Source organism: Amborella trichopoda, chromosome 9, assembly GCF_054954075.1.
Source record: "Amborella trichopoda isolate Santa Cruz 75 chromosome 9, AtrichopodaSantaCruz75HAP2 v2.0, whole genome shotgun sequence".
Lineage (NCBI taxonomy): Eukaryota > Viridiplantae > Streptophyta > Magnoliopsida > Amborellales > Amborellaceae > Amborella > Amborella trichopoda.
The window spans coordinates 51,482,140-51,504,661 of NC_142344.1; the positions used below are offsets into that span (position 1 = coordinate 51,482,140).

Consider the following 22,522-nt stretch of genomic DNA (forward strand, 5'->3'; position numbering starts at 1 on the left):
AATCCATTTAAGGTGCACCTTCAAATTTTATCATAACATATAGTTTTGATGTAAAATATTCTTAAGATTATCTCAAAATTTATTTTCATATCTAATTTTAAAAATTTAGACTCCAAAATTGATTAAAATCAAGTAGATCTATAAATATATGAAAATCTTGAAAATGGATAGTCTAGATAATGTGTTGTAAGATGCACCATTTTTGAGACTCAAAATCCTTTTTTTTTTCATAGTCATTTATCTCGACGTCAAGATGATCAATTAGAGGGTTTTTCAATATTAAAACAACTTTTTCCAATAGATTTTTGAGGTGTATCTGTAGTTCTACATTTTAAGATTGCAACCTTATATAAACTTGTCTCGTATTTTAATTCCTTTTCTACATTTTAAAATTGCAACCTTATATAAAATTTTCCCTTATTTTAATTCCTTGAACGTAATTAGATATGCACTATCATTTGGGTTTCAGAACTCATGGATCTAAAACAGAAATGTCTCTGGAGTGATTTAAAATTTGTTCAAATCTAAAATCCATCTCTATTACAAATTTTCGGAAGTGACGATTTTTTCCCTTTATTTATTCTGTACATAGGGCTTATTCACAACATAATATAAAAATAAAAATTTTATATAAGGTATCAGAAGTAAGGTGCATATCAAGAATCCATTCGAAAAGGTCATATGAGATGAACAAATATGGAAAAAAAAAAGATTTAACATCCAAAAGTAGAGTATCTTGTAACACATTATTTTGAATCCTTATTTATAAAATTTTCATGTACTTATTAATTGAAGACTATGTTAGTTAAACATTGTTTTGAAAAGGAAAATAGTTTAATAGGGCTGCAGCTCTATCAAAATAAGTAAGTCCTCACCTTATAACCCCTCGAAAATTGCAAGTCATGCATTGGAAAACCTTTACATGGATCGTCTCAACTTGAATATTGTGGTTGTGAAAAAGAATTAGGATTTCAAGCACTAAAAATAATATATATTATAATAAATTAGCTAGATCGTCCATTTTGCCTTAAAAAATAAGTGTTCTTATATCCGCAAGTTTTGAACCATTTTTTGAGTTTTCAAACTTATTTTCGGTGTTAGAAATTGATTTTAGAGTCATCATAAAGATTTCCATTGTCAAAAATACTTTCCACACGAGGATTTGGGATGGGGCTTTATTTTGTTTTTATAAAGCCTAGGCCCTATAGAAACCTCACCCTTTTGAAAATGCCTATGAGTGTATAATTAATCCAGTTGTACAGCTTAATTGATATCATTAATCCATTCGTATAGCTTCATTAATTGGGCAACTCTTCGCAATCAATTTGCATTTTCAAAAGATTAGTTGAATTATGCAAAAACCAATTTGAACAAAGGCTACATTTAAATGCCAAAAGCAGCCATCACATGTTGTTATAGAATGCAGAGGTAGCGGCAAGGAGAAACAATAGTCTATCACAATGTATTTTGAATTTTTATTTTCTAAATTCATTACCTTTTTTTTATTTATTTTTAACCTTTTCTGAAAATGCCCCCACTTTGGACTTTGGACCTTTGAGGTAATAACCACTTAGGACTGAAGTTTCGAATAATTTGTTTAATGTCACTTTTAAATATTCATGATCCGATGCCAAGTTTTATCGCAATGTCAACTCTCTTTCAAAATTTTTTTAATTGATTTAGATATTGAAGATTTGAAGTTAAACCTTCAAATCTTAACCTTACATTTTTAAGATTTGAAGCTAAAAATTGTCTTCTTAGACCTTGAAGGTCAATAAATAAAAAATATAAAAAATAAAAATAATATATATATATATATATATATATATATATATATATATATATATATATATATATATATATATATATGATAAAGATATAAAGAACAATAATGTAGAACTTATTTTTTTATGATAATATTACTTCAGGGGAACATGAGCCTAAATTCCTCTATAAATGACGTTGCAAAACGGAATCACACCGATGATACATGGCCTCAGTTTTTACATACAAGGCTTAGTTTTTATTCATAAAATAACTTGCGGAAATGGAAAATGACAAAAAATACGATTATGATTTAGATTAGTTTATAATATATATCCTTCTAAAGTTCTGTGTTTTATAAATCCCTAAAATTTTCATGTTAATACATCTATACCAATTTGTTTACAATTTTTTAAAAATAATAATACTGCCCTACATCGGATTTTGAGAGCCAAAGTTTAATATTTATAGACACCGGACTAGTGAGGCTATTAAGGAAATCTAAGAATACTTCAAAATTGGAATATTCGAAGTAATTTTAGTTGAGCAACTACTTTGAAACTTGTAATTCCAATTATTTTTTGTCAAACTTATAGAATATCAAAATATTTATCTAACTAAAATACTTTGAATTTTAAAGTTCTGAAGAATTTCCTCAACTAAAATACTTCAAAATTTCAAATTGCAAGTATTCTTATGGCTCCTTACAATATAAATGTTAAACTTTGGATTCTCAAAAATCCAAAGTAGTAGCGAGATCGTTATTTATGAGAAATTACAAACAAATTGCATACAAATTTGCTAAAATGACAATTTTGAGGATTTTTAAATAATGGGACTTCATGAGGATACTCACGTAAATCACTCTAAAAGGTCTTGAGAATAATGCCCTTACCTTAGTGTACGCCTTTTTGAATTAGTAAAACAATTTTCTTAAAAACATTTCTCATGATTTTCAATTTTCTTTCGGTTTTCGTTATTTTACCTTTGACTCCATATTTTCCCTTTTTATGGGTAAGCCTAGTTTCTGATACAACGGTCATTACTGTTGCAAAATAGAAACGCGCCAGCTCCGATCCGTTACGTTATACCCGTTTTTTCTGAACATTAACAAAACAAGGCAAAATTGCAAATGGGTAATTTTCCGATCACTCTCTTGTAACCTGGTTTCTGAAACTACTTTTGAGTTGTTATTCTACGAAATTGGAGTTAGTTCAGAGCAGAGAGCAATCAATTTCTATTTAATTGGTTTTTTTTTTTTTGCTTTATTTTGCGCATTCAATCTAGGGTTTCAAGAACCAGTACACAACAATGGGTGTGGTGATCCAGAACCAAGTATGGGAGCCACCCCCTTGGCTCAATCTCTTCCTCTTCTCCTCTTCTTTCGTCTCCATTTTTGGGTTTACTTTCTTCTCTAACAATGCCAACCCATCAACTGCTTTCGATCTTGGAAGCTCTCATTCTCTTTCTTCCATCTTTCTAAGATTTCAAAGGACCTTCTTGGCTATATACTCGCTTGTTTCAGGTGGGTGCTCTCCTACCTCTTTCTTTTACTTCATGCAATAATAACGGTGGTCGATAATGGTTCTTTCTGTTACTGATTTGGTTTTTCATTTATCACACTGTTTTTCAGTGCTTGAGGGGCTACAATCTGTTTATGGAGAGGTTGAGTACAGTTATTATGGTTTTACAAGGGATCAGATGTTCATGGTTGTTCTCTATGGGTTTATTGTTTGCACTTCTGTTGGTACTTTTTTGGGTTTCTTTGCTAGTTCCATGTGAGTGAACTTCTTTCCTTGCTTCATCTGGGTTTATTATGTTGTATATGATATCCTTGTTTTTTTCCATTTTCAAATTGGTGTTGCCATTGGTGATGGTCTTTTAACCATGGTGATCTGTGTTTTAGCTTTTGTTGATATGTGGGCATATTGTGATGCTTGATGAAACAGTTTGTTGTGGGTGTTAATGATGTCAAATCTATGTTATCATTGAGCTCGTTTGGGATCATTTGCAGAAATTTTAATTTTATTTTTTTCAAGAATTGTAGTGGAAGGTATCCAAATTAGTAATCACATGGATGATAACACTATAGGATTGAAAATAAGACAAAGTTCTTATGAGAACCAATATGCAATGTGCTTGTTTAAATGACACACGTTGAGAACAGCACTCGGAAAGAAAAGAATCAGATCAGAAATCCTTCTTAAATACCTCGATAAGAAAGTTATTTTTTGTGTAATTTTTACCAGTGTTATCGTCTCAAATGTTTGTTTTTTTGGTGGATATAAGTATTTAGCTTATGAGTTTTAGGAGAATGAGTATTTGGGCTTCTGATAAAATTGTCTGGCTTTTGTAGGGATCAGAAGAAGGCTTGTGTTATATGTTGCATTTTCCATCTCGTTGCATCTGTCTTAAAGGGTTTGGCTAAGCTTCCATTATTGTCTAGTATCTGTTCAGCGATAGCATCATTTGTATTTTCCTACAGTTTTGAAGCATGGATGGTATCTGAGATTGAGAAGGTTAGTATCTAACAAAATTACTCTATATTCTAGCTCTTCCTAAGAGTGATATGCTAATCCAATTCACTCTTTTTTATGAATTAAATTTCCTTTGTTTTTCAGCTCGGTTTTCGACGTGACTCTCTAAATGAAATGTTTTGGTTAATGACATTTTGGGAATCTGTTGCTCTCATTGGAAGCCAAGTGATAGCGAATTGGTTGATCAGTGGGAATATTGAGAATGGGGTGGTTTTCCCATCAGCTGTTGCTGCTTATATGGCTATCGCATGTTTGATTTGCATTGGCAAAGGTTGGAAAACAAGTGTTTTCACTTCAGTATCAAAGAGCCATGAGATGGCTTTTTCTCCTCCAATTCTCATTGGTAGGCACTAATTCTTTTCATAAAGTTGAAGACTACTCCAACTTTATGTGTTATGTCAGTTTCATGTAGAAGTCTCCTTACCGTAACATACATTCTAGTTTCCCTTTTGCCAAAAACTTTCATGTGGTTTTTTTATGATCGTCCTTGGTTGATTTTTTTTGGAATTTTCAATAAAATCTTATGATACCTGTCACTAAATTATTCGAATATATACCTTTTAGATTTTTGTTGATCAGAAATAATTGTTGTGTGGCAGATAAGAGGGTATATTTATTGGGAGTAGCACAAGCATGTGTTCACTTTGCTCTGACTATCTTCTGGCTACTTTGGACACCTACCATAGTGGTACTTACTGAATTTGACATATTTTCCTCTTTATCCTATTATGCATTTTTGTATCGGGTGAGACTATGCATTACTTAGCAAGGTTTTAGAAAGTATTAGGCAGCTCCTAGTCGGCCAGGGGAGACTAGCAGGCTACACAGGCACCTCGGATTGGAGGCATCACAGCCATACATATATGCATATATTATGTAACATACAAAGATATACATATATTGTATGTTACTGTATTAAATTACAAAGGGCGCGGTTAGCATGCAGCCAGCCCGCATATTGTAGAAATGCAGGCTTGGCAATAAATTTATTTTTTAAATATAATTTGATCCTAATTTTTAGAAAATATATAATCTTTAACATAGAGATCATGTATATGAAAAAATTAATAAATTTTGAAAACTAGAAATAATAATTATATAAGAAAACATTTGGACTGTTAGTTACAATTGTTTTTAGATGGACCACCTATTTGCATCCATCTCTAAGATGGATGCTTTATACCTCTAGACCGCTTATTGTAGAAATGCGGTCCAGCCTGCATGAAACAATTGTTCAATTGCATATCATGCAGGTAACATGGGGGGGCTTTAATATGATGGGAAGACCAAAATGCCCAAGGCCCAAGAACATTTTTTGCCTGCAGGCCAAGGCAAACCCCTGGGGGGGGGAGGCAGGTGCTTTATAGAACACTATATCTTTGATTTTGATGTCTAGAAAAATCAAGCAAGGAGTTGTATGCTATAAATAATTAAATACCCTTAAGTATACTGAGCATGTTTATTTTATAACCACAAAATTAACAGGATTTAATATTGTGATTGTTGTGTTTTTTTCTTGTTTCTTTTTATTTCAAATGGAAGAAGGATTTGCTACTCAACTTGGCTATAGGTGTTAAATGATGCATGTGCATAGATTAGAGCAACTATTATTTGGTTACAGCCTTCTCTTGCTCGCATATTCCAAGCATTGTTACATAAACACCGACATAGGTATTGTATTAAGTAACGCATCTCAAGTGTTTAGCATGTTAACCCACAAATCCAGTACGACGCTAACACATCCATAAGATCATATATATGTATATATATAGGAAAAAGCTGGGATTAGCCCACTAGGTCATATGAACATATGAGCCCGGCTCAGATTGAATTTGGGCCGATCTGACTCTCACGGATATCCGGTAGTGTTTGAATTTTGTTTTTTTCTACAAATCCAAATCACTTGAAATTTTAGGCGTGTGTTTATCAAAAATAGGTGAATCTTCGAAAAATATCAAAAAAATATTTTATATGAAATAAATTGACCAAAATACCTCCGAAAAGTTTCAGGTGGTATTTTAGTCATTTTGTTTTTCACAAATAAATTTTTTTTTTTTATTAGATGCGCCTTGATGAGAAAACTCATATGTAAATTTCAAGTGATTTGGATTTGTAGAAAAATAAAATAAAATTCAAGCACTACCGGACATCCGTGATCGTCAAATCGGCCCAGATTCAATCTGGGCCGTTGAGCTCATATGTTCATATGAGTTAGTGGGCTAATTCCAGCTTTTTTCATATATATATATATATATATATATATATATATATATATATATATATAGGAAAATACTATGCAACGCTTATAGGCGAAAATGAATAGTGATTTCGCCTGTGTTCATCACCGTCTAAAGTTCATCGCACGGTCATAGTTGTCCAGTAGTATTTCAGTTTTTATTTTTCTTTTTACAAAATGGAATGATCTGAAATTTGGAGCGTGTGTTCATAGAAAATAGGAGAATTTAATAAAAATATAAAAAAATAATTCGTAAAATATAAATTGATCAAAATACCCCTAAAAATTTGCGGGGGTATTTTGGTCAATTTATATTTTATGAAATATTTGTTTCATATTTTTATTAGGTGCTTCTCATTAAGATGTACACATGCTCCAAATTTTAGATCTTTTCGATTTATAGAAAAAAATGAAAAATGAAATACTATAGGATAATCGTGACCGTGCGATGAACTTTGGACGGTGATGAGCATAGGCAAAATCACTGTTCATTTTCGCCTATAGGCGTTGAGAAGACTTTTTCATATATATATATATGAAAAAGTATAGTATAAGACCATTTACTTTTCACATAAAGAAGTCACAACTGTTTGTAGCTGTCTGATGTGAAATTGGATGGTTAGGGGTACGTCATTAGTTATACACAATGTTCAAGAATTTTTTTCTCGAACTTCGTGACTTGGGCTTAGCCTCTAAATTTCAAATCTAATGGCCATGGTTGATTGTGACCTTTCTATGGCAAAAATAAATGGTCTCATAGTATACACTAGCCCCTATATATATATATATATACACACACACACACCGAAATGTTAGGAACAACCCACTAGCTGACATCTACAGTGTAAGCCAAATGACCCAAATTGAATCTGGGCCGATCCAATCATTGTTTTAAAATGTTTTCAACAGCAGACTGCTCAACGCCTAGGCGGTCCAGACGGTTTTGGCGCATTGCCCAGGACTAGGCGGGTTGTCCTTGGGCGACTACCTAGGCGCTAGGGAACCCGCCTAGGCGGGCGCCCAGTGCCCAGCCTTGAGCTGCCACACAGGACCTACGTCCCTGCCCAGGGGCGGAAATGCCCCTTGTTGAGGGCATTTTTTGGTCTTTTTTTAATAGAAAAGGGGCAGGATAGTGAGTTTTAGGTTCATTTGAAACCTAAACCCCTTAGAGCCTATTTTTAGAGAGAAAAACCCAAAACAACTAGTTTATAGAGGATGGAGGAGTGTGCGCTATGTGGACTTGTATGCTATACATATGATGTGCCATAAGTCCCTAACTCTCTTGTGTTATACAATTATACATATATTGTTAGACTATAGAGACATTTTTCTTTTTACTAGGCTGCACAGTTTCTGAGTGCTCGCCTAGGCTCTGGGCAACCTGAACACCCCCCGACCGCGGTAGCAGTTTCTGAAACACTGGATCCAATGGTCACGATTGCATTTCGTATTTGAATTTTAGTTCTTTTTTTTCTACAAATCCAAATCATTTGAAAATTTGAGAATCTATTCTTTAGAAAGGAAAGTCTACAAAGAGGCAATTTATTTTTTGTACATGGAGGTTACAATCATTCCCACTCATTTGATGTCAAACCTGATGTCTTAGGGTGAGTCACGACGTCCGACAATATTTTTTTTGGAACTTTGTTTTGATTCAATTACGCTTTTACAATAACCCATTTTGAAATTTATGGGATAAGAATGATTGTGACCTCGATGTATAAAAGATCAATGGTCTCTTTGTAGACAATCTTTCTTTAAAAATAAGAGAATCTAATAAAAATATCAAAAAAACAATTCACAAGAAATAAATTGACCAAACGGGTATTTTGATCAATTTATTTTTTGCGAATTATTTTTTATTATTTTTATTAGGTGTGCCTTGATGAGAAGAATGAACGCTTAAAATTCATATGATTCGGATTTGTAGAAAAAATATTAAAATTATGTTATGAAATGAGGTCGTGGCTGTCAGATCGGTCCATATTCAATATGGGTCATTGGGCTTATACTGTAGCTATCAGCTAGTGGGTTGTTCCCAGCTTTTCACACACACACACATGCACACACACACACGAAAATGGTTTGATAGGGCCGCAACCCCATCCAAACAAGTAAAGCCTTACCTCATAACTCATTGAAAATTGCAATTCAAGCATGAGAAATCTTTATATCAATCATCTTGGCTTGAACATTATGGTTGTGAAAAAAACAAAAGAAGGATTTCAAGCTTTAAAAATAGTGTACATTGTAACAAATTATCTAGATTGTCCATTTTACCCTAAAAGTAAGTGTTCATTGATCCGTAAAATTTTAAATTTCATTGTGGGTGTTTGAAATTGATTTTAGAGCCATCATGATGATTTTTGTTACCAAAAGTGTTTTCCAAACAAGGATTTGAGGTGAAGCTTCATTTTGTTTTCATAAATCCTATATATATATATATATATATATATATATATATATAGGAAGATACTACAAAATGCCTATAGGTAAAAATGAGCAGAGATTTCGCCTACCCTCATCACCATCCAAAGTTCATCGCACGGTCACGATTGTTCGGTAATGTTTTATTTTTTATTTTTTTTTCTACAAATCAGAATGATTTGAAATTTGGAACGTGTGTTTATAAAAAATAGGCGAATCTATGAACAATATCAAAAAAATATTTTACATGAAATAAATTGACCAAAATACCCCCGAAAAGTTTCAGGGGTATTTTGATCAATTTTGTTTTTTCCAATTATTTGTTTTATATTTTTATTTGGTGCACCTCACTAAGATGTACACACACTTCAAATTCAGATCATTTCGATTTGTAGAAAAAAAATGAAAAATAAAACACTACTGGATAATCGCGACTGTGCGATGACCTTTAAACGGTCATGAGGGTAGGCGAAATCACTGTTCATTTTCACCTATAGGCGTTGGGAAGACTTTTCCATATATATATATATATATATGGAAAAACCTAAAAAATGCTTATAGGCAAAGTCCTACAGTGTTTTGCCTTCGTCACGGACTTGCTATGTCCATGGCGGTTTAGTAAACGGACACACAACGGGTGGTGCTGTTCGTTTCGGTTCCGCGTGAATTTTGGACCGCCACGGACATCTTTGATATTTGTATTGGTAAAGCTATTAATTTTGAATTAGAAGCTTAGAAGGTTTGCAAGTTCAAATCCCACAAGGGAATTTTACATTAATGTAATACATCTAAATTTTAAAAATATATTGGTTCAAAGCCATGAACCACTAACTTGTACTTACTGAAAAACAAATAAAAGAAAAATTTTAGATAGAGCAAGTGAGTTTTATTAGGGATGGTTTCTTAGTCCATTTGGGGCCATATTAATATGATAACGAATCATTGGCAAATACATATTAAATATATACCATGAATAATAATAAGTTAACTGTATATTAAATATATTCATGTACTTATTCATGCTCCTGTTTCTTTTACATTTTAATTGGTGATTTTTTTAATCATTTTAATATTAATGTTTTGTATAAATATGTCAAACATCTTTGATATTTGTGTTGGTAAGGCTATTAATTTTGAACTAGAAGCTTAGAAGTTTGCGAGTTCAAATCCCACAAAGGAATTCTACATTAATCTAAGGGTGTGGTTTCCATAAGGTTGCAACCTTAAACAATCTAATTAAGGCGCACTTTCAAATTTGATCATAACATATAATTTTGATGTAAAATATTCTTAGGATTATCTCAAAATCTATCTTCATATCTAATTATAAAATTTTAAACTTCAAAAATAGTTAAAATCAAATATACGTAAAAATTTTAAACTTCAAAAAATAGTTAAAATCAAACATATGTAAAAATTTTAAACTTCAAAAATAGTTAAAATCAAGTAGATCTATAAACATATGTAAATTTTGAAATGGACTGTCTAGATAATGTGTTGTAAGATGCATTATTTCTGGGACTCAAAATCCTTTTTTCTTTCATAGTCATGTGTCTCGATGTCGAGACCCTCAATTATAGGGTTTTTCAACATTAAAACAAACTTTCCGGTGGATTTTTGAGGTGCATCCGTATTCTACATTTTAAGGTTGCAACCTTATATAAACTTTTTCCTTAATGTAATACATCTAAACTTTAAAAGTATATTGGTTCAAAGCCATGAATCACTAACTTGTACTTAGTGAAAAACAAATAAAAAAAAAAAATTAGATAGAGCAAGTGAGTTTTACTAGGGATGGTGTCTTAGTCCATATGAAGCCATATTAATATGATAATGAATCATTGGCAAATACATATTAAATATGTACCATGAATAATAACAAGTTAACTGCATATTAAATATATTCATGGACTTATTCATGCGCATGCATAATGGCACTTATCTCTTAATTTAATAGTTTTAAACATTTGGACTTGGTTTATTTTGTACCTCTAACAAATACACCAATATGTTATGTTATACCTCTAATAAATGCACCAAAAAATGCACGGAAAGCCCTACTTGCAGTTACACTATGCATTATATATTAAAAAATCTCACATAATTGAAAACAGTGTTGTCGTGGCTACTGAGTTTGGCATTTGTTTGAATGTTTGTGGGTTCAAATCCATTGAACAAAAACCCTTTAACATGCTAAAAAATTGTGATACCACATGTTTCAACACCAGACACATTTTAATTAGTGTTGACACACTGTATCAGTATAAGAAACACACCTATGGTTAGCTTGTCTAGCACGTGTCTGTGCATGTTGACACGTGTTAAAGTTTCCACATGTGATGCAGAAGGAAAAACAAAGTGTTTCTGTAACACTGATTCCAAGACTGAGTGGATTAGTTTCTTATCTACTAGGAAATCTTTGTTATGCGACTTTAGTAGTGATTCAAATGGCTACTAGCAATGTATAGTTTCATGCTTAGCTTTGCTGAACTAATGCTAGGGTTTAGTTCAACCCCCGTTGGTGTGATGCCATGTATGATTATCTTAGATCCATGCTTAGGTGATACTTATACTATTGACACAGATCATTCCTTTATGCAATTTGGTCTCCTTATGTCATCCACTAGTAGTTACCAAGATTAGTTCCTTGTCAGGAGCTGGTTTCTTTTCTTCCATACTCTGTGAAAAATGTGTATTTATATTTATGTTATGCTTGGTGGTTAATTTTATCTACTGTTTTCCTTTTCCTTATATTAAGTCTTCCTTCCAATTTTAGTGCTCAAGAATTAGCTTTTCCTTAATAGCAGCTCTGATGCTTTAGGCCGCTAAATTCTCAAGCTCTCAGGATCATCCCCTATCTAATTCTCTTTGAGCACCATCCCTATCCGAAACACGATGAAATCATCTCCTTAATCTACCTTACAAGGAAAATGAAAAGAAAACTTTCATGGGAAATTATGGATAGCAAAATGGAGAACGGAAAAATTACCTCCCAATTTCCTCTTGCTCTTTGCAACATAATGAAAACCAGTAACCCATATATGCGGAAAATGGTAATGCAAAAGAAAACCCGCTTTTTAAATACGGGGGGCAGGGTACAATGTTCCTTAGTGTATTTAAATATAAACCAACCAAAAAAAAATCTTGTTTGTTCCTGTTTCTTGGAATGGTAATAAAGTGAAGAGGATCGTATAGGTCAAGTTGCACCAAGAGGTGCAGACAAACATAGACGCATTCATTCATGTGTACCTTTCGTATTTAATCCTTTTTCTTATTTGTTCCTTACCTTGAAATCTATGTTTCTTAGCTAAAAGGATTCCCTAACCTGTCCAATACCTGGGGAATTATCTAAAACCACCAGAAAATGATGTCTTAGATGTGCCCTTTGCTGTATCAGTGCATTATGGATACATTTTCCCTTTTTATTGAAATGTCAACTCGTTATAAAGTCAATTTTATTCTATCGCCTTATATTTCTCATGATGTCTCTTCCACCAATATGACCATTGCCTTGCCACAGGTTGTCAAACCTTCAGCTTCAGAATTGCTAAGTTCTTCCAGTTGCTCGTGATCAGGATCTCTCATTGATATTTAAGTAGGACCCTCTTCTTCTCCTTCCTCAACCTTCGAATGTATACCTATGCAAAATTTGACCCATTCCAAAGCAGTTTACACAGGTCTGTTATGAATCAACTTATTTAAATGAACTTGACTCTCATCTTGGAACTCCTTACCCAAGTTGTTACCTCCATTGCATAGGAATGCATTGAATTTTACTTCACACTGGCCAGTCCCATATCTTTGGAGTGTGTCTTATGCATTCGTATCTTTAGATTCAACACTGTAAGAATTGGTTTGCCAAGTGTTGACTTTCAGGCTTGTAGTAATCTAAAATGGGTCCTATTGAAGTTCTTTGTGTACTTCCTTGCTCAGTTGATTTGTACAAGATGTTTCCTACACCTAATTTTGTTGAGGGAACTTTAGGGTCTTCCTTTATGGGGCAGGGACATCACAACATGTCCATATATGGGACAGGGACCAGCCACCAACTGACCTTCTTCCCCTAATTTAGCATGAGATTGGACTACAACTGGTCCTCGCACCATAATTAATGAGGATGGGTGTCAACCAGGTATACCAAAGTCTTTTGTCACTGAATCCAAGAAAGTAAGTGAATGAATTGTCACTATTTCTGTCTTCCTATAAAGGATCTATAGCTGACATTCTCAGCATGGTAGATCAACATTCATGATGTATGTTATTGTGACAGATATCGATATAATTTACAGATCTGCAGTATTGGACAATTATAGAATGGTGATCTTGTTAGTTGTTACTATATTTAGTATGAGCGGATAAGATCAGCATGTATGTTCTAGTGAAGAAAGCTTGTTGGGCTAGAAAGATGATTGACGCACTTTCTACTGTTCCTCGAGTTGTAAGAGAATGCTTCTTCCATATAATTCCTGTTCAAGAAATGCATCAGATGTTTTTCTCTTATCTTTGAGCAAATGTCTCTGATAAGGCATCTGATAAATCAAATAATTGGGGGTGTGACTGTGACCATACTCTTGATAATATACCTTTAGACAATAAGATGGTCTATCCCCAGTCTATGAATTGTAATCTTCATGTTTGTTTTAGAAATCAGGCTTCTTACCCAAAAAGAATGTAACCAAATCTAGTATAATTTTGAGTGAGGGTATTAAGCTCTTCCCCCCTTCTTACTGTCAATAGGATTGAGAGTAACCTTGAATTCAGCTCTTTCAATGTGAGAATCTGTGTAATTGGAGGGAGGAACAATATACAGGAGATTAAACAAAAAGACAAACCATAGTTACCAGAATCTTTCACCTCAAGTGGCAATACCGTGTAGGAATCTGCTCCAGCACTCCAGACAAGGGATCTTCAAGGAATCTTGTTTGTTTAATTTGGAATTATCCCTCCCAATATTTAGGAATTTCTATCCTGAGTTATTTGGGATCCAGATTCCACAACCTCAAATCCCAAGGTTCATAGGTGCACCAAACCATGATTTGATCAACATGGGATCAAAGTTTTGATAACTCAGAATCGATATTCAAATGCAAACGTCTAGATTTATTAAGCTATTAACAAAGGTTTGCAGGTAAGTGTCAAGCAGCAGACCAGCTTCTACTTGGGCCTTGGAGCATTAGAGGTAAGATCTTCAGCCTCTTTATGAAATCGGAATAGTAACTAATTGCCCATAGCCCCCAAAGTTGACATGTGAAACTGTTGTTGATAGGAAACCTTCTTTAGGGCATTTGAGGGCCTCCCCTTGCTAAGGCCACTCAATAAATCAATTCCAATACTAAGGGATTCTCGGTTGTAGATACTCTAGAACCTCAAACCTTCTGCCTTATGGAACCTGTTCCTTAATAATTTCTTGCACTGTCCTGAATGGCTAGGAAAGCGATTCCCAAATGGTTGGGATCTCAATTCCCAAAGCATTTGGATCTTGATCCCATGCATTGTAGGGACGACGCTTCCTACCATTGGGGTTTTCTAGTCTATCGTGGTTCCCTGCTTCCGACTCCCATTTCCATTTACTATGAGACAAACACAAGCAGGAAGGCTTTGCTTCTCATAGGTGTTATGATAAATATCTTATTGTTTTACATCTGCAAGAGCATACCAACTTTTTCCATGAAACACTATATTTTTCTTTAGTATTTTTGAGTTTTTCTAAAATTCTGGGAAAAAAGAAAATTATGTTTTAAGTATAAACAATATTATTGAGACCCCAGTTGGACTGCGAGCTTGGATTGGAACCGATCTTGTTTGAGGTCTTAATCAGTCAATTAGTCAAAGCATTCAAACTGTTCCTCATCAGTTTTTGAATAATTTTCCTTTCTTTTTACTAGTTACTTATTTAGACTGGTTCGACTAGTAAACTGAGTCTGACAGATTTGGACTGGACAATGCCCTCACTGATTGATAACCACTTTGATCCATATAAAATTGTTTACAATAGCTAGGTTATATAGCAATTTATAAGTCAGACTTAGATTCAAACGAAAGAAAAAGAAAAAGAAAAAGAAAAAGAAAAAACAAACAAACAAATGATGCTTTCCTTGGTTGAGAATGTTTAGAGAGATCAAAATAGCCAAAGAAGGGTTAAGAGGGTGTAGAATGAAACTTGGATGGGAGTTTCTCCTCATGTTGGAGGAATATTTGGGTGGAGAATTCTAGAGAGTGGAAGAGATGAGAACCTTGTGCCGATGGGTTAATTTTGAGGTCTTTGAGGCACTAGGAGAAACCATGATTTTAGATCTTGGAGAATGGGTCCCCACTCATAATCCCCTCTAGTCAACTCAACTCGGCACTTCGTGGGATTGTCTCAGCTTGAAACTTAGGCATATGCAATTTGTCTTGGCTTGGTAAATCCTCAGAAAATTGGCCGAGTTAAGGTTGATTTGATTGAGTTAAGTCTAGTCAAATAATTTAGGCATTGTGGATTGCGGAATTATGCAGCCCTTTCTAAAGTTATGATTTTTGTTTGCATTGCTGCTGCTGTAGTAGATGCCCTGATGATGGCAAATCCCTTAGCTTAAGGTAGATATGAAGTTGTGAACTATGGGGCAGGTTGTCGACTAATAGAGTTGTCTGACTGATGGAAAAAATTTCAGGTCATTCGTTCATTTCTTAAAACCTTGATCAACATTTTTATACATTATTTGGGGTCATGGGGTTTGCAGTAAATGCTCCATATCTTTTGCATGGGTAGTGCCCTGACCAATGCAGACACCATGTGCCCCCTTCCCCTTGTTTTTATGGATTGAGGACTAAAACCATTCTAAGTCCTCGCTAATCTATTTCCACCAAATAGATGTGGATCTCCTAGTACATTGCAAACATGACTGATCTAGGGTTGTATGTAAGGGACAGTCAGATCGCATATTGAGATGGTGTTCAAGATGTAGCAGTTTTTAGACCACGAATCCACAATCTTGATCTCGAGGATCAGGATATGGAGAAATGAGGAGGACCATGCTTTCGGTTGGTGCTCCTGCCGCACCAATTACTTTTCCCTTCCTCGTTGCATATTACATCTGCTTTTCTTTTCTTCTTGGTTCTTGCTTTAGGTAGGTGTCAAATGTACTAGTTATTTGACTGTTTCATGTTTCCATAAAAACAAAATGTTATGGACCATAAAATTGGCATTGATTGCTGACCTATACATGTAGGCTGATGGTAGAGAAGTCAATATGGGGATGATATATCCATGTCTACTCGGTGCAAGGATGCTTGGCAGCACTGCATTTCCATGGATGGTGACTGGACCATTTTCAATAAGGACAGAGGATTATGTGATCATGGCCTTTGCAGTTGCAGGTGTCATGTTGTTTGTGCCAGCTTTTGATTATCAGGTACCATGAAAAAGAAGGGAATTTAACCCTTCCTTTATTGTAGTCTGTTTCTTTCTTTTTGAATTTTCTCAAGGATTGAGTTCCATTGTCATGGTACACAGGAGATTTGGTTTCTAGTTGCTGTGTTCTGTATCTTCCATGCGTGTGTCGGATTCATTCTACCTTCACTTGCAAGACTGAGAAGCTTGTAAAGAGAAACCTCCTCCTCTTTATAACTCTGGCCTAAAGCTTTGTCAACTTTCACTATTTTTATTTTCCATTTTCTATTGATAATTACTTTGCTCTAACTGTTCACCATCGGTCACAGGTTTGTACCAAATGATCATCGTGCAGCGATGATGAGCATGTATCACGCAGTCGCGAGTTGCATGGTTTTGTTGGTTCTGGGCGTAGTGAGTCTCTATAACAAAAAACTCGTTATACAGTACCGAGTAGTAGAGTCCCATGGACTGTGGAAAACTTTATTCCGTTGGGGTACGGCCATTCCATGAAATGATGGATGGTGATGAGGATGCTTTTGTTCGAGTTGAGTACCTCTGGCAGCTTCTCCATCACCATTCATCCTTGAGAGCCCAATGAATCATGGTATTCTACTTGTCCATGATCCGTTGGGTTATAATCTTCTTTCCCTTCATAATACTGCATTTAGTTAAATAAATTTTAAGGTAAATTGCCTCCTTATTTTGGATCAGGACTTCTACGTTTGGAAGCTTGGAAATGCATGCATTATGGGCATGGCTGTAGTGGGCTTGTTTGCTGCTGGTTTCTGCATTTACAATCTTAGGAAGCCTCAACAAGATCACCGCTCACTTTAGATGCTGATATCAACTAATTATCGAATCGAGGAAGGCCAGACATTAACATGCAGATTTTCTCCATGATATTCATTCATGACTTGCTCTCCATGAGAGCACAAAGTTTTGCAAGCGACTGAAAGTGATCTCCCCAAGTCTCAGAAATCAGCCAAGGTTTATCATGCATGAGGATCCCAAAATTTTAGCATTCATCAGGCTCTCTTGGATGGGTCAGTTTTGCCATTTACAAGGGATTTCCTTTTTTCGGGACTTTGGAACATAGTACCTGGAGCATCCTCATAGATCAGGCAAAGTGGTCTTCAGATATGGAATATTAGAACTCTTTAGACCCTTAATTTTTTGGGACTATTTTGCCCTGTTTTGCTTGGAATTTTAAGCATCCATGCCATGAATCAGGCATCCAATAGTTGGTCAAAAAAATTTGAGTGGTATCTGCTGAAAGTTTGGACTACCTGCATGATTTAAACTGTCCTGATTTTTTTCTCTTAAACTGTTGAGGCTCATTACAGTGACTGCCAATTTTTATGTATATTTTTCCTTAAATCGACTATTTTGATGTATATTATTGAGGATGTAATAGAGAAAACAAAGGAAGCATTTTTGTTATAACACTTGAAAAAGGACTGGTAATCTGCTTCAATGAGAGACCATCAGAGGCAAAAATCAGCCTAGGCTCTCCATGTAAAAACAACAAAAACAAAAATCGTAGCTCTAACAAGGTAAACACAAGGCTTCTATACCTCATTTCAATTCTTGATCAAAGCCCTCGATTTCTTCATCTTCATCTTATAGATCTTTGCATATATCCTCCTTGTCCTAAAAACCAGTAAAATATCAAGCCCGAATCCAACTAAACAGGCGAAAGCCGTGACGATGAACACTGTTCTATAACAATGAGCCCCAACACATGTATTGCTACCATCGCTGCCCTCAGTCGCTTGTGTATCATAAAGAATACCAGCAAGCAGACCAGAGAAGAGGAAGGAACCAAGAGGGAGGTTGAGTATGAGAATGTTGTATATCAGGCCGTAGTACTTGAGACCAAAGAGCTCTGAAGCAGTGGGCACTGACACAGCTAATCGTACACCATAACATAAACCGACAATCACTGAACCGATGTACAATGATCCCGGCAAAGCTAAGGCGAGAATTATGTAACCAACTGTCATTAAGACTTGAGATACTGCATTCCACATAGGCCGAGGGGTCGCTGCTTTCCTGTAAATTCACCAGATGCAATTAACATGAGTTTTTTGAAGAAAGATATGCTATGTAATCCATATAGATTCATCAGATCAGGTCATGACTATATACTCCAATGCAGTATGGTTATGGTAACCCAAGGGACAGGAACTGGCGGCTTACCGTTAGTGAGCCCGACAGGACATTTACATGGGTACGGTTCATCTCCACTGTCGGTTGTCTAGAATGGACAGTGGACGGTTGCCCGCAATGGATCAAGAGGTATCCTTATCCATCAGAGAAATGGGACAATCAATAGAAGAGAAGAGATGGGATGAAAGGCTAGAGCGATAAGTTCATTTCCTTTTTGTCTATCCATTTGGCAGTGGAATCTGATCCAGAGTTACTTGGATCATGTCATTGTACTAAGGAGGACAACTTAAAATTGAAACAAAGGAGAAGCTACCAAAATTAAGAATGTAAGAAATAAAAGTTTTCAAGAAAGGCTAAAGGAAGATCACTTTCCCATTTGGTTGAAAAATAAAGTTACGATCACTTTTACTTATTGGATGTAAAATCATGAGGCCGGAGGTGTCTCATTTTTTTAAACAACGACAAGTATTTTATCTGACTAGAGTGATATCAATGCGCATCCCCGGCAGTCTCACCTCGTGTCGGACGGGGCTTATTGTGACATTTTTGTGCCTTCCCGTGAACAAATCTTAAAAAAATAAATTTTTTTTTTTATAAAAAGAAACGTTGAATTTGCCACCCAAAGTTTTTTAAGGTATTGGGAATTTAATAAGTTGCATCACATGTCACAATCGCAATTGAATACAAGAGTCAGCTTTCAAGTAAACGGTGTGGTTTATATGGAAGCTAGGCTCCAAACAAGCAGCCAACCTTCAGATAGCATCGAGAAAGTGGTTTTAATACTGAAAATACTCGTGAGAGCTTTAAAATATATTTTTATATTTATTTATAAAGTTTAAAGCTTTAAAAAATAGTGCAGATCAACTCAACTATAAAAACTTGAAAATCTTGAAATTTAATGGTCCAAAAATCCTTTATAAAATACACTATTTCCAAAACTTGAAATCTATTTTTTTTTCATATCCCTCCATCTTGACATGGAGATGATCAATTTGGGGATATTTTGGTATCAAAACAACAGCTTTTTAAAGTAGGCTCCAATTTGATTGTTTAGAGCCTCGGCTCTATATAAACTTTTCCTATATACAAAAAAAAATTAAAAAAAGAAAAAAAATTAAAAAAGGAAAGATTGTATAAACAAAAAAATTGACGTTCATAAAAATAACAAAATAAAAACTTTCGAAGATATTCAGAGGAACAGACCCAAAACTACAAAGAAAATGGCTTAGATCACAAAAAGGAAAGGAAAAAACAAACAAACTTGAGTATTGAAGTATGGGGCATATCTAAAAAGGGAGAGAGACAGAGAGAGTGGGTTTTAAGCAAGAGGAGAGAGAGTGGGTTTTAAGCAAGAGGGGAGAGAAAAGCAGGGAGAGATAGGAGGAGGGCAACAAAACTGATGAAGAAAGCCTACGCATTACTTTTTATTTTATTTTTTAACATGTACGGCACGTTTGGTATGGGTGAAAATACCTTCCTACAAGATTTTCAAATAAAAACTTTTAGGTGATGCGAGTTTTTTTATACCAACCGGCTGTCAATTGGGTATTAAAAAATTGGGCGGCGTCCAATTAGGGTGAAAAAACATTCGACATCTAGTCACATGGTGAACTTCTTTCGTCTGAAAATATTTTCAGACGTATCAAACGTGATAAAGAGAAAGCATACAACATTACCAAAGCCAGAAGCCAAAAGCCAAAAGCCAAAAGCCATAGCTAAGCACAGAGAAAGATGGAAACAAAGAGTTAGTTTAAAAAAAACATTTATAGATAATTTTGAAAGTATGTTATGTCAATGGCCGTTAAGTGGAGTGTGGTGCAAAGGACGGTAAGCGGTTTTCCGAGTGTTTGTTTTTTGAGAGTCAAGTCTGTGATGGGGTACCCATATATGTTAATATTAGCGTTTTTTTGACGAAAACAATGTTCATTCCACCGGGCCGGGTTGATGTATAATGAGAGAGAGGAGAGGAGAGATGATAAAAACAGGAGGGTAAGACGGAGCAAAAGTAGAAATAGAGAGAGAGAGAGAGGAGAGGGGGAGAGATGATAAAAACAGGAGGGTAAGAGAGAGCAAAAGTAGAGAGAGAGAAAAAGTAGAGAGAGAGAGATGATAAAAACAGGAGGGTAAGAGAGAGGAAAGTAGAGAGAGAAAAAGTAGAGAGAGAGAGATGATAAAAACAGGAGGGTAAGAGAGAGGAAAGTAGAGAGAGAGATGATAAAAACATGAGGGAGAGAGAGATGATAAAAACATGAGGGTAAGAGAGAGGAAAAGTAGAGAGAGAGAGAGAGAGAGAGAGGAAACGAACCTAATGAAGAATTCAGATAGAGTGCCGGAGGCGATGCGACCAAAGAAACCCCAAATGCTAATCAAGGAAACAAAGATAGAGACATCAACATAGCCAAGGGCCAGCCCAATCTGGGCCATGTTATTCATCACTGCCAGCCCAGTCCCCACGCCACACAAAAATGACACAAAAAGTACCCAAAAATCCACAGTCCTTAACGCCTCCCATATTGTATGCTCCTCCCCTATCTCAGGCCTCTTCACCACTCTTTCTCTCTCTTCCCCTGAACCCTCCCCTTGCTCTTCCAGTAAAGGCTCGAGGGCTTGCTCTACATCAACCCTGTTGCCATCACAGTATCTTTCCTTATAAGCAGCATGAATCGGCACAAACAGTGGAGAAGCAAGCAATAGCACCAACCCACATGCAAAAGCCCGAGAAATCGCCTGCGAATGAGTCCCTGTTAAATCGAAAATCAACAGATAGCAAGCTATAACTACTGCACAGGTGTTTACGCCAAGAAAGTATTTGGATTCTTGATCTTCTTCTTCGAGATCGGAGGAGGCCGTCGCCTGCTCTCCCATAAAGAACATCGCGAACACGCAGACGAGGCCTGGAACGAAGGTGAGCATGAGCAAGAAATACGCGGGGCTATCCGCGAACAGAGCCGAACAAATATCTGTGAAAATCGCAGTGCTCAAACCGACGTAGCCCTTGAGAATTCCTGATACAGGGCCCCTGTTTCGCCTGAAGTTCCTTAAACAGGTGACTAGAACTGAGGTGTTCATCCATGTCGTGCTGTTTCCTCCCATGCACATGAATATACACATCTACAGAGAGAAAGGGTAGGGTAGACATTAGTCAGTTTAGAGAGAGAAACCGAGAGAAGAACTCATTACAAAGGGACAAGAACAAATACCCACTCATTATAAATCCATTTGAGAAGCTTTTTTTTTTTTTTTTGTTGGGGGGGGGGGGGGTTGAAGCCATGTCCTTTAATTCTAGAGAGAGAAACAAACCAACTACCATTCTAGTGAGAGAAAGTGAAGGAAGAGAGAGAAAGATAACGTTTTTCACCTGCCAATACGGCAAAGGGCTGATGGTTTGATTAACAACAAGCCATTGAGCACCATAGCCGACTGCACCTTCCAATGAACCTATCAACAAAATAACATATGTGGGCAAACGATCAGAGGCGAGACCTGCAAGAAGCCCAAAGGCTTTTCCCACGTCTTTTGCAACAGAGAGATTGTTGAGCTCGAGCTGAGTAAGACCCATCAGAGATTTCAGAGCGGCCGAGTAATTGGCGAATGTGTAGTTGTTCCCTGAAATCGCCTGCACCCAGACGGCTGCAACCAAACCAACCCACTTCATGGTCTGTGAGCTCAGCCGGGGTTGTGTCCTCGTTCCCATTCTCTCTCTAGATTTTCTCTCTCTAGATTTTGCTGGTTAGAGAGAGAAGATTGTGGGAAAGGAGAGTAGAAAAGGAAGGTCTCTTCGAATTCTTGCAGGCAAAGTTAGAGAGAGAAAGAAATAGAAGATTTTTTTAGTGAGAGAAAGATAGAGATGATTTTTTAGTGTGAGAGAGAGATAGGAGGGGAGTCTTTCAACTTCTGCACGCGCTGGAGAAGTTACGAAGAAAGTGGGGGAAAGGATTGTTCGCTGTAATGTGAGGGGGTGACTTTTTAGTGTGAGAAAGGAAAGAGGTTTCCTAGAGAGAGAAGAGGAAAAAGGAC

At 35.8% G+C, this 22,522-nt stretch overlaps 2 protein-coding genes across 26 annotated transcripts; one reads left to right on the forward strand and one right to left on the reverse strand.

Annotated features, from left to right (window-relative positions):
- Window positions 1-2,762: 2,762 nt before the first annotated feature.
- On the forward strand, window positions 2,763-17,776 carry LOC18441618 (Major facilitator superfamily protein). Of its 24 annotated transcripts, none has more exons than XR_016040062.1 (11): window positions 2,763-2,900; window positions 3,052-3,289; window positions 3,398-3,542; window positions 4,121-4,283; window positions 4,386-4,644; window positions 4,901-4,989; window positions 12,485-12,641; window positions 16,173-16,355; window positions 16,457-16,542; window positions 16,663-16,747; window positions 17,048-17,776. XR_016040062.1 is itself a non-coding variant. In XM_088845886.1 (10 exons), exons 2-10 carry the CDS (start codon window positions 3,076-3,078, stop codon window positions 17,137-17,139), a joined length of 1,398 nt encoding a protein of 465 aa, XP_088702012.1. In that variant the 5' UTR covers window positions 2,763-2,900; window positions 3,052-3,075; the 3' UTR covers window positions 17,140-17,776. The 24 variants fall into 24 exon arrangements, 7 of the variants coding, with proteins under 7 accessions (XP_088702012.1, XP_006851906.1, XP_088702014.1 ...); XR_016040059.1 differs by lacking the exon at window positions 2,763-2,900 and adding an exon at window positions 5,555-5,657 and having other exon boundaries at window positions 3,045-3,289; XM_088845886.1 differs by lacking the exon at window positions 12,485-12,641 and having other exon boundaries at window positions 16,663-16,829.
- LOC18441617 (protein NUCLEAR FUSION DEFECTIVE 4) lies at window positions 17,748-22,522 on the reverse strand. 2 transcript variants are annotated; one of them, XR_002282161.2, is made up of 4 exons: window positions 21,864-22,522; window positions 20,811-21,616; window positions 18,536-18,639; window positions 17,748-18,388 (listed from the first exon to the last, which is right to left on the reverse strand). XR_002282161.2 is itself a non-coding variant. In XM_006851843.4 (3 exons), exons 1-3 carry the CDS (start codon window positions 22,197-22,199, stop codon window positions 17,917-17,919), a joined length of 1,614 nt encoding a protein of 537 aa, XP_006851905.1. In that variant the 5' UTR covers window positions 22,200-22,522; the 3' UTR covers window positions 17,748-17,916. The 2 variants fall into 2 exon arrangements, 1 of the variants encoding a protein (XP_006851905.1); XM_006851843.4 differs by lacking the exon at window positions 18,536-18,639.

Bases quoted from the DNA above. Each gene is read 5' to 3' on its own strand.
- LOC18441617 (XM_006851843.4), bottom strand. From the start codon at position 22,199: ATGGGAACGAGGACACAACCCCGGCTGAGCTCACAGACCATGAAGTGG. The intron at 21,617-21,863 runs GTGAAAAACGTT...TTCTCTCTGTAG, and splicing joins GCCCTTTGCCGTATTGGCAG to ATGTGTATATTCATGTGCAT. The intron at 18,389-20,810 runs GTTCGTTTCCTC...GTGAATTTACAG, and splicing joins CTATCTGAATTCTTCATTAG to GAAAGCAGCGACCCCTCGGC.
- LOC18441618 (XM_088845886.1), top strand. From the start codon at position 3,076: ATGGGTGTGGTGATCCAGAACCAAGTATGGGAGCCACCCCCTTGGCTC. The intron at 4,645-4,900 runs GTAGGCACTAAT...GTTGTGTGGCAG, and splicing joins TTCTCCTCCAATTCTCATTG to ATAAGAGGGTATATTTATTG. The intron at 16,356-16,456 runs GTACCATGAAAA...CATGGTACACAG, and splicing joins TGCCAGCTTTTGATTATCAG to GAGATTTGGTTTCTAGTTGC.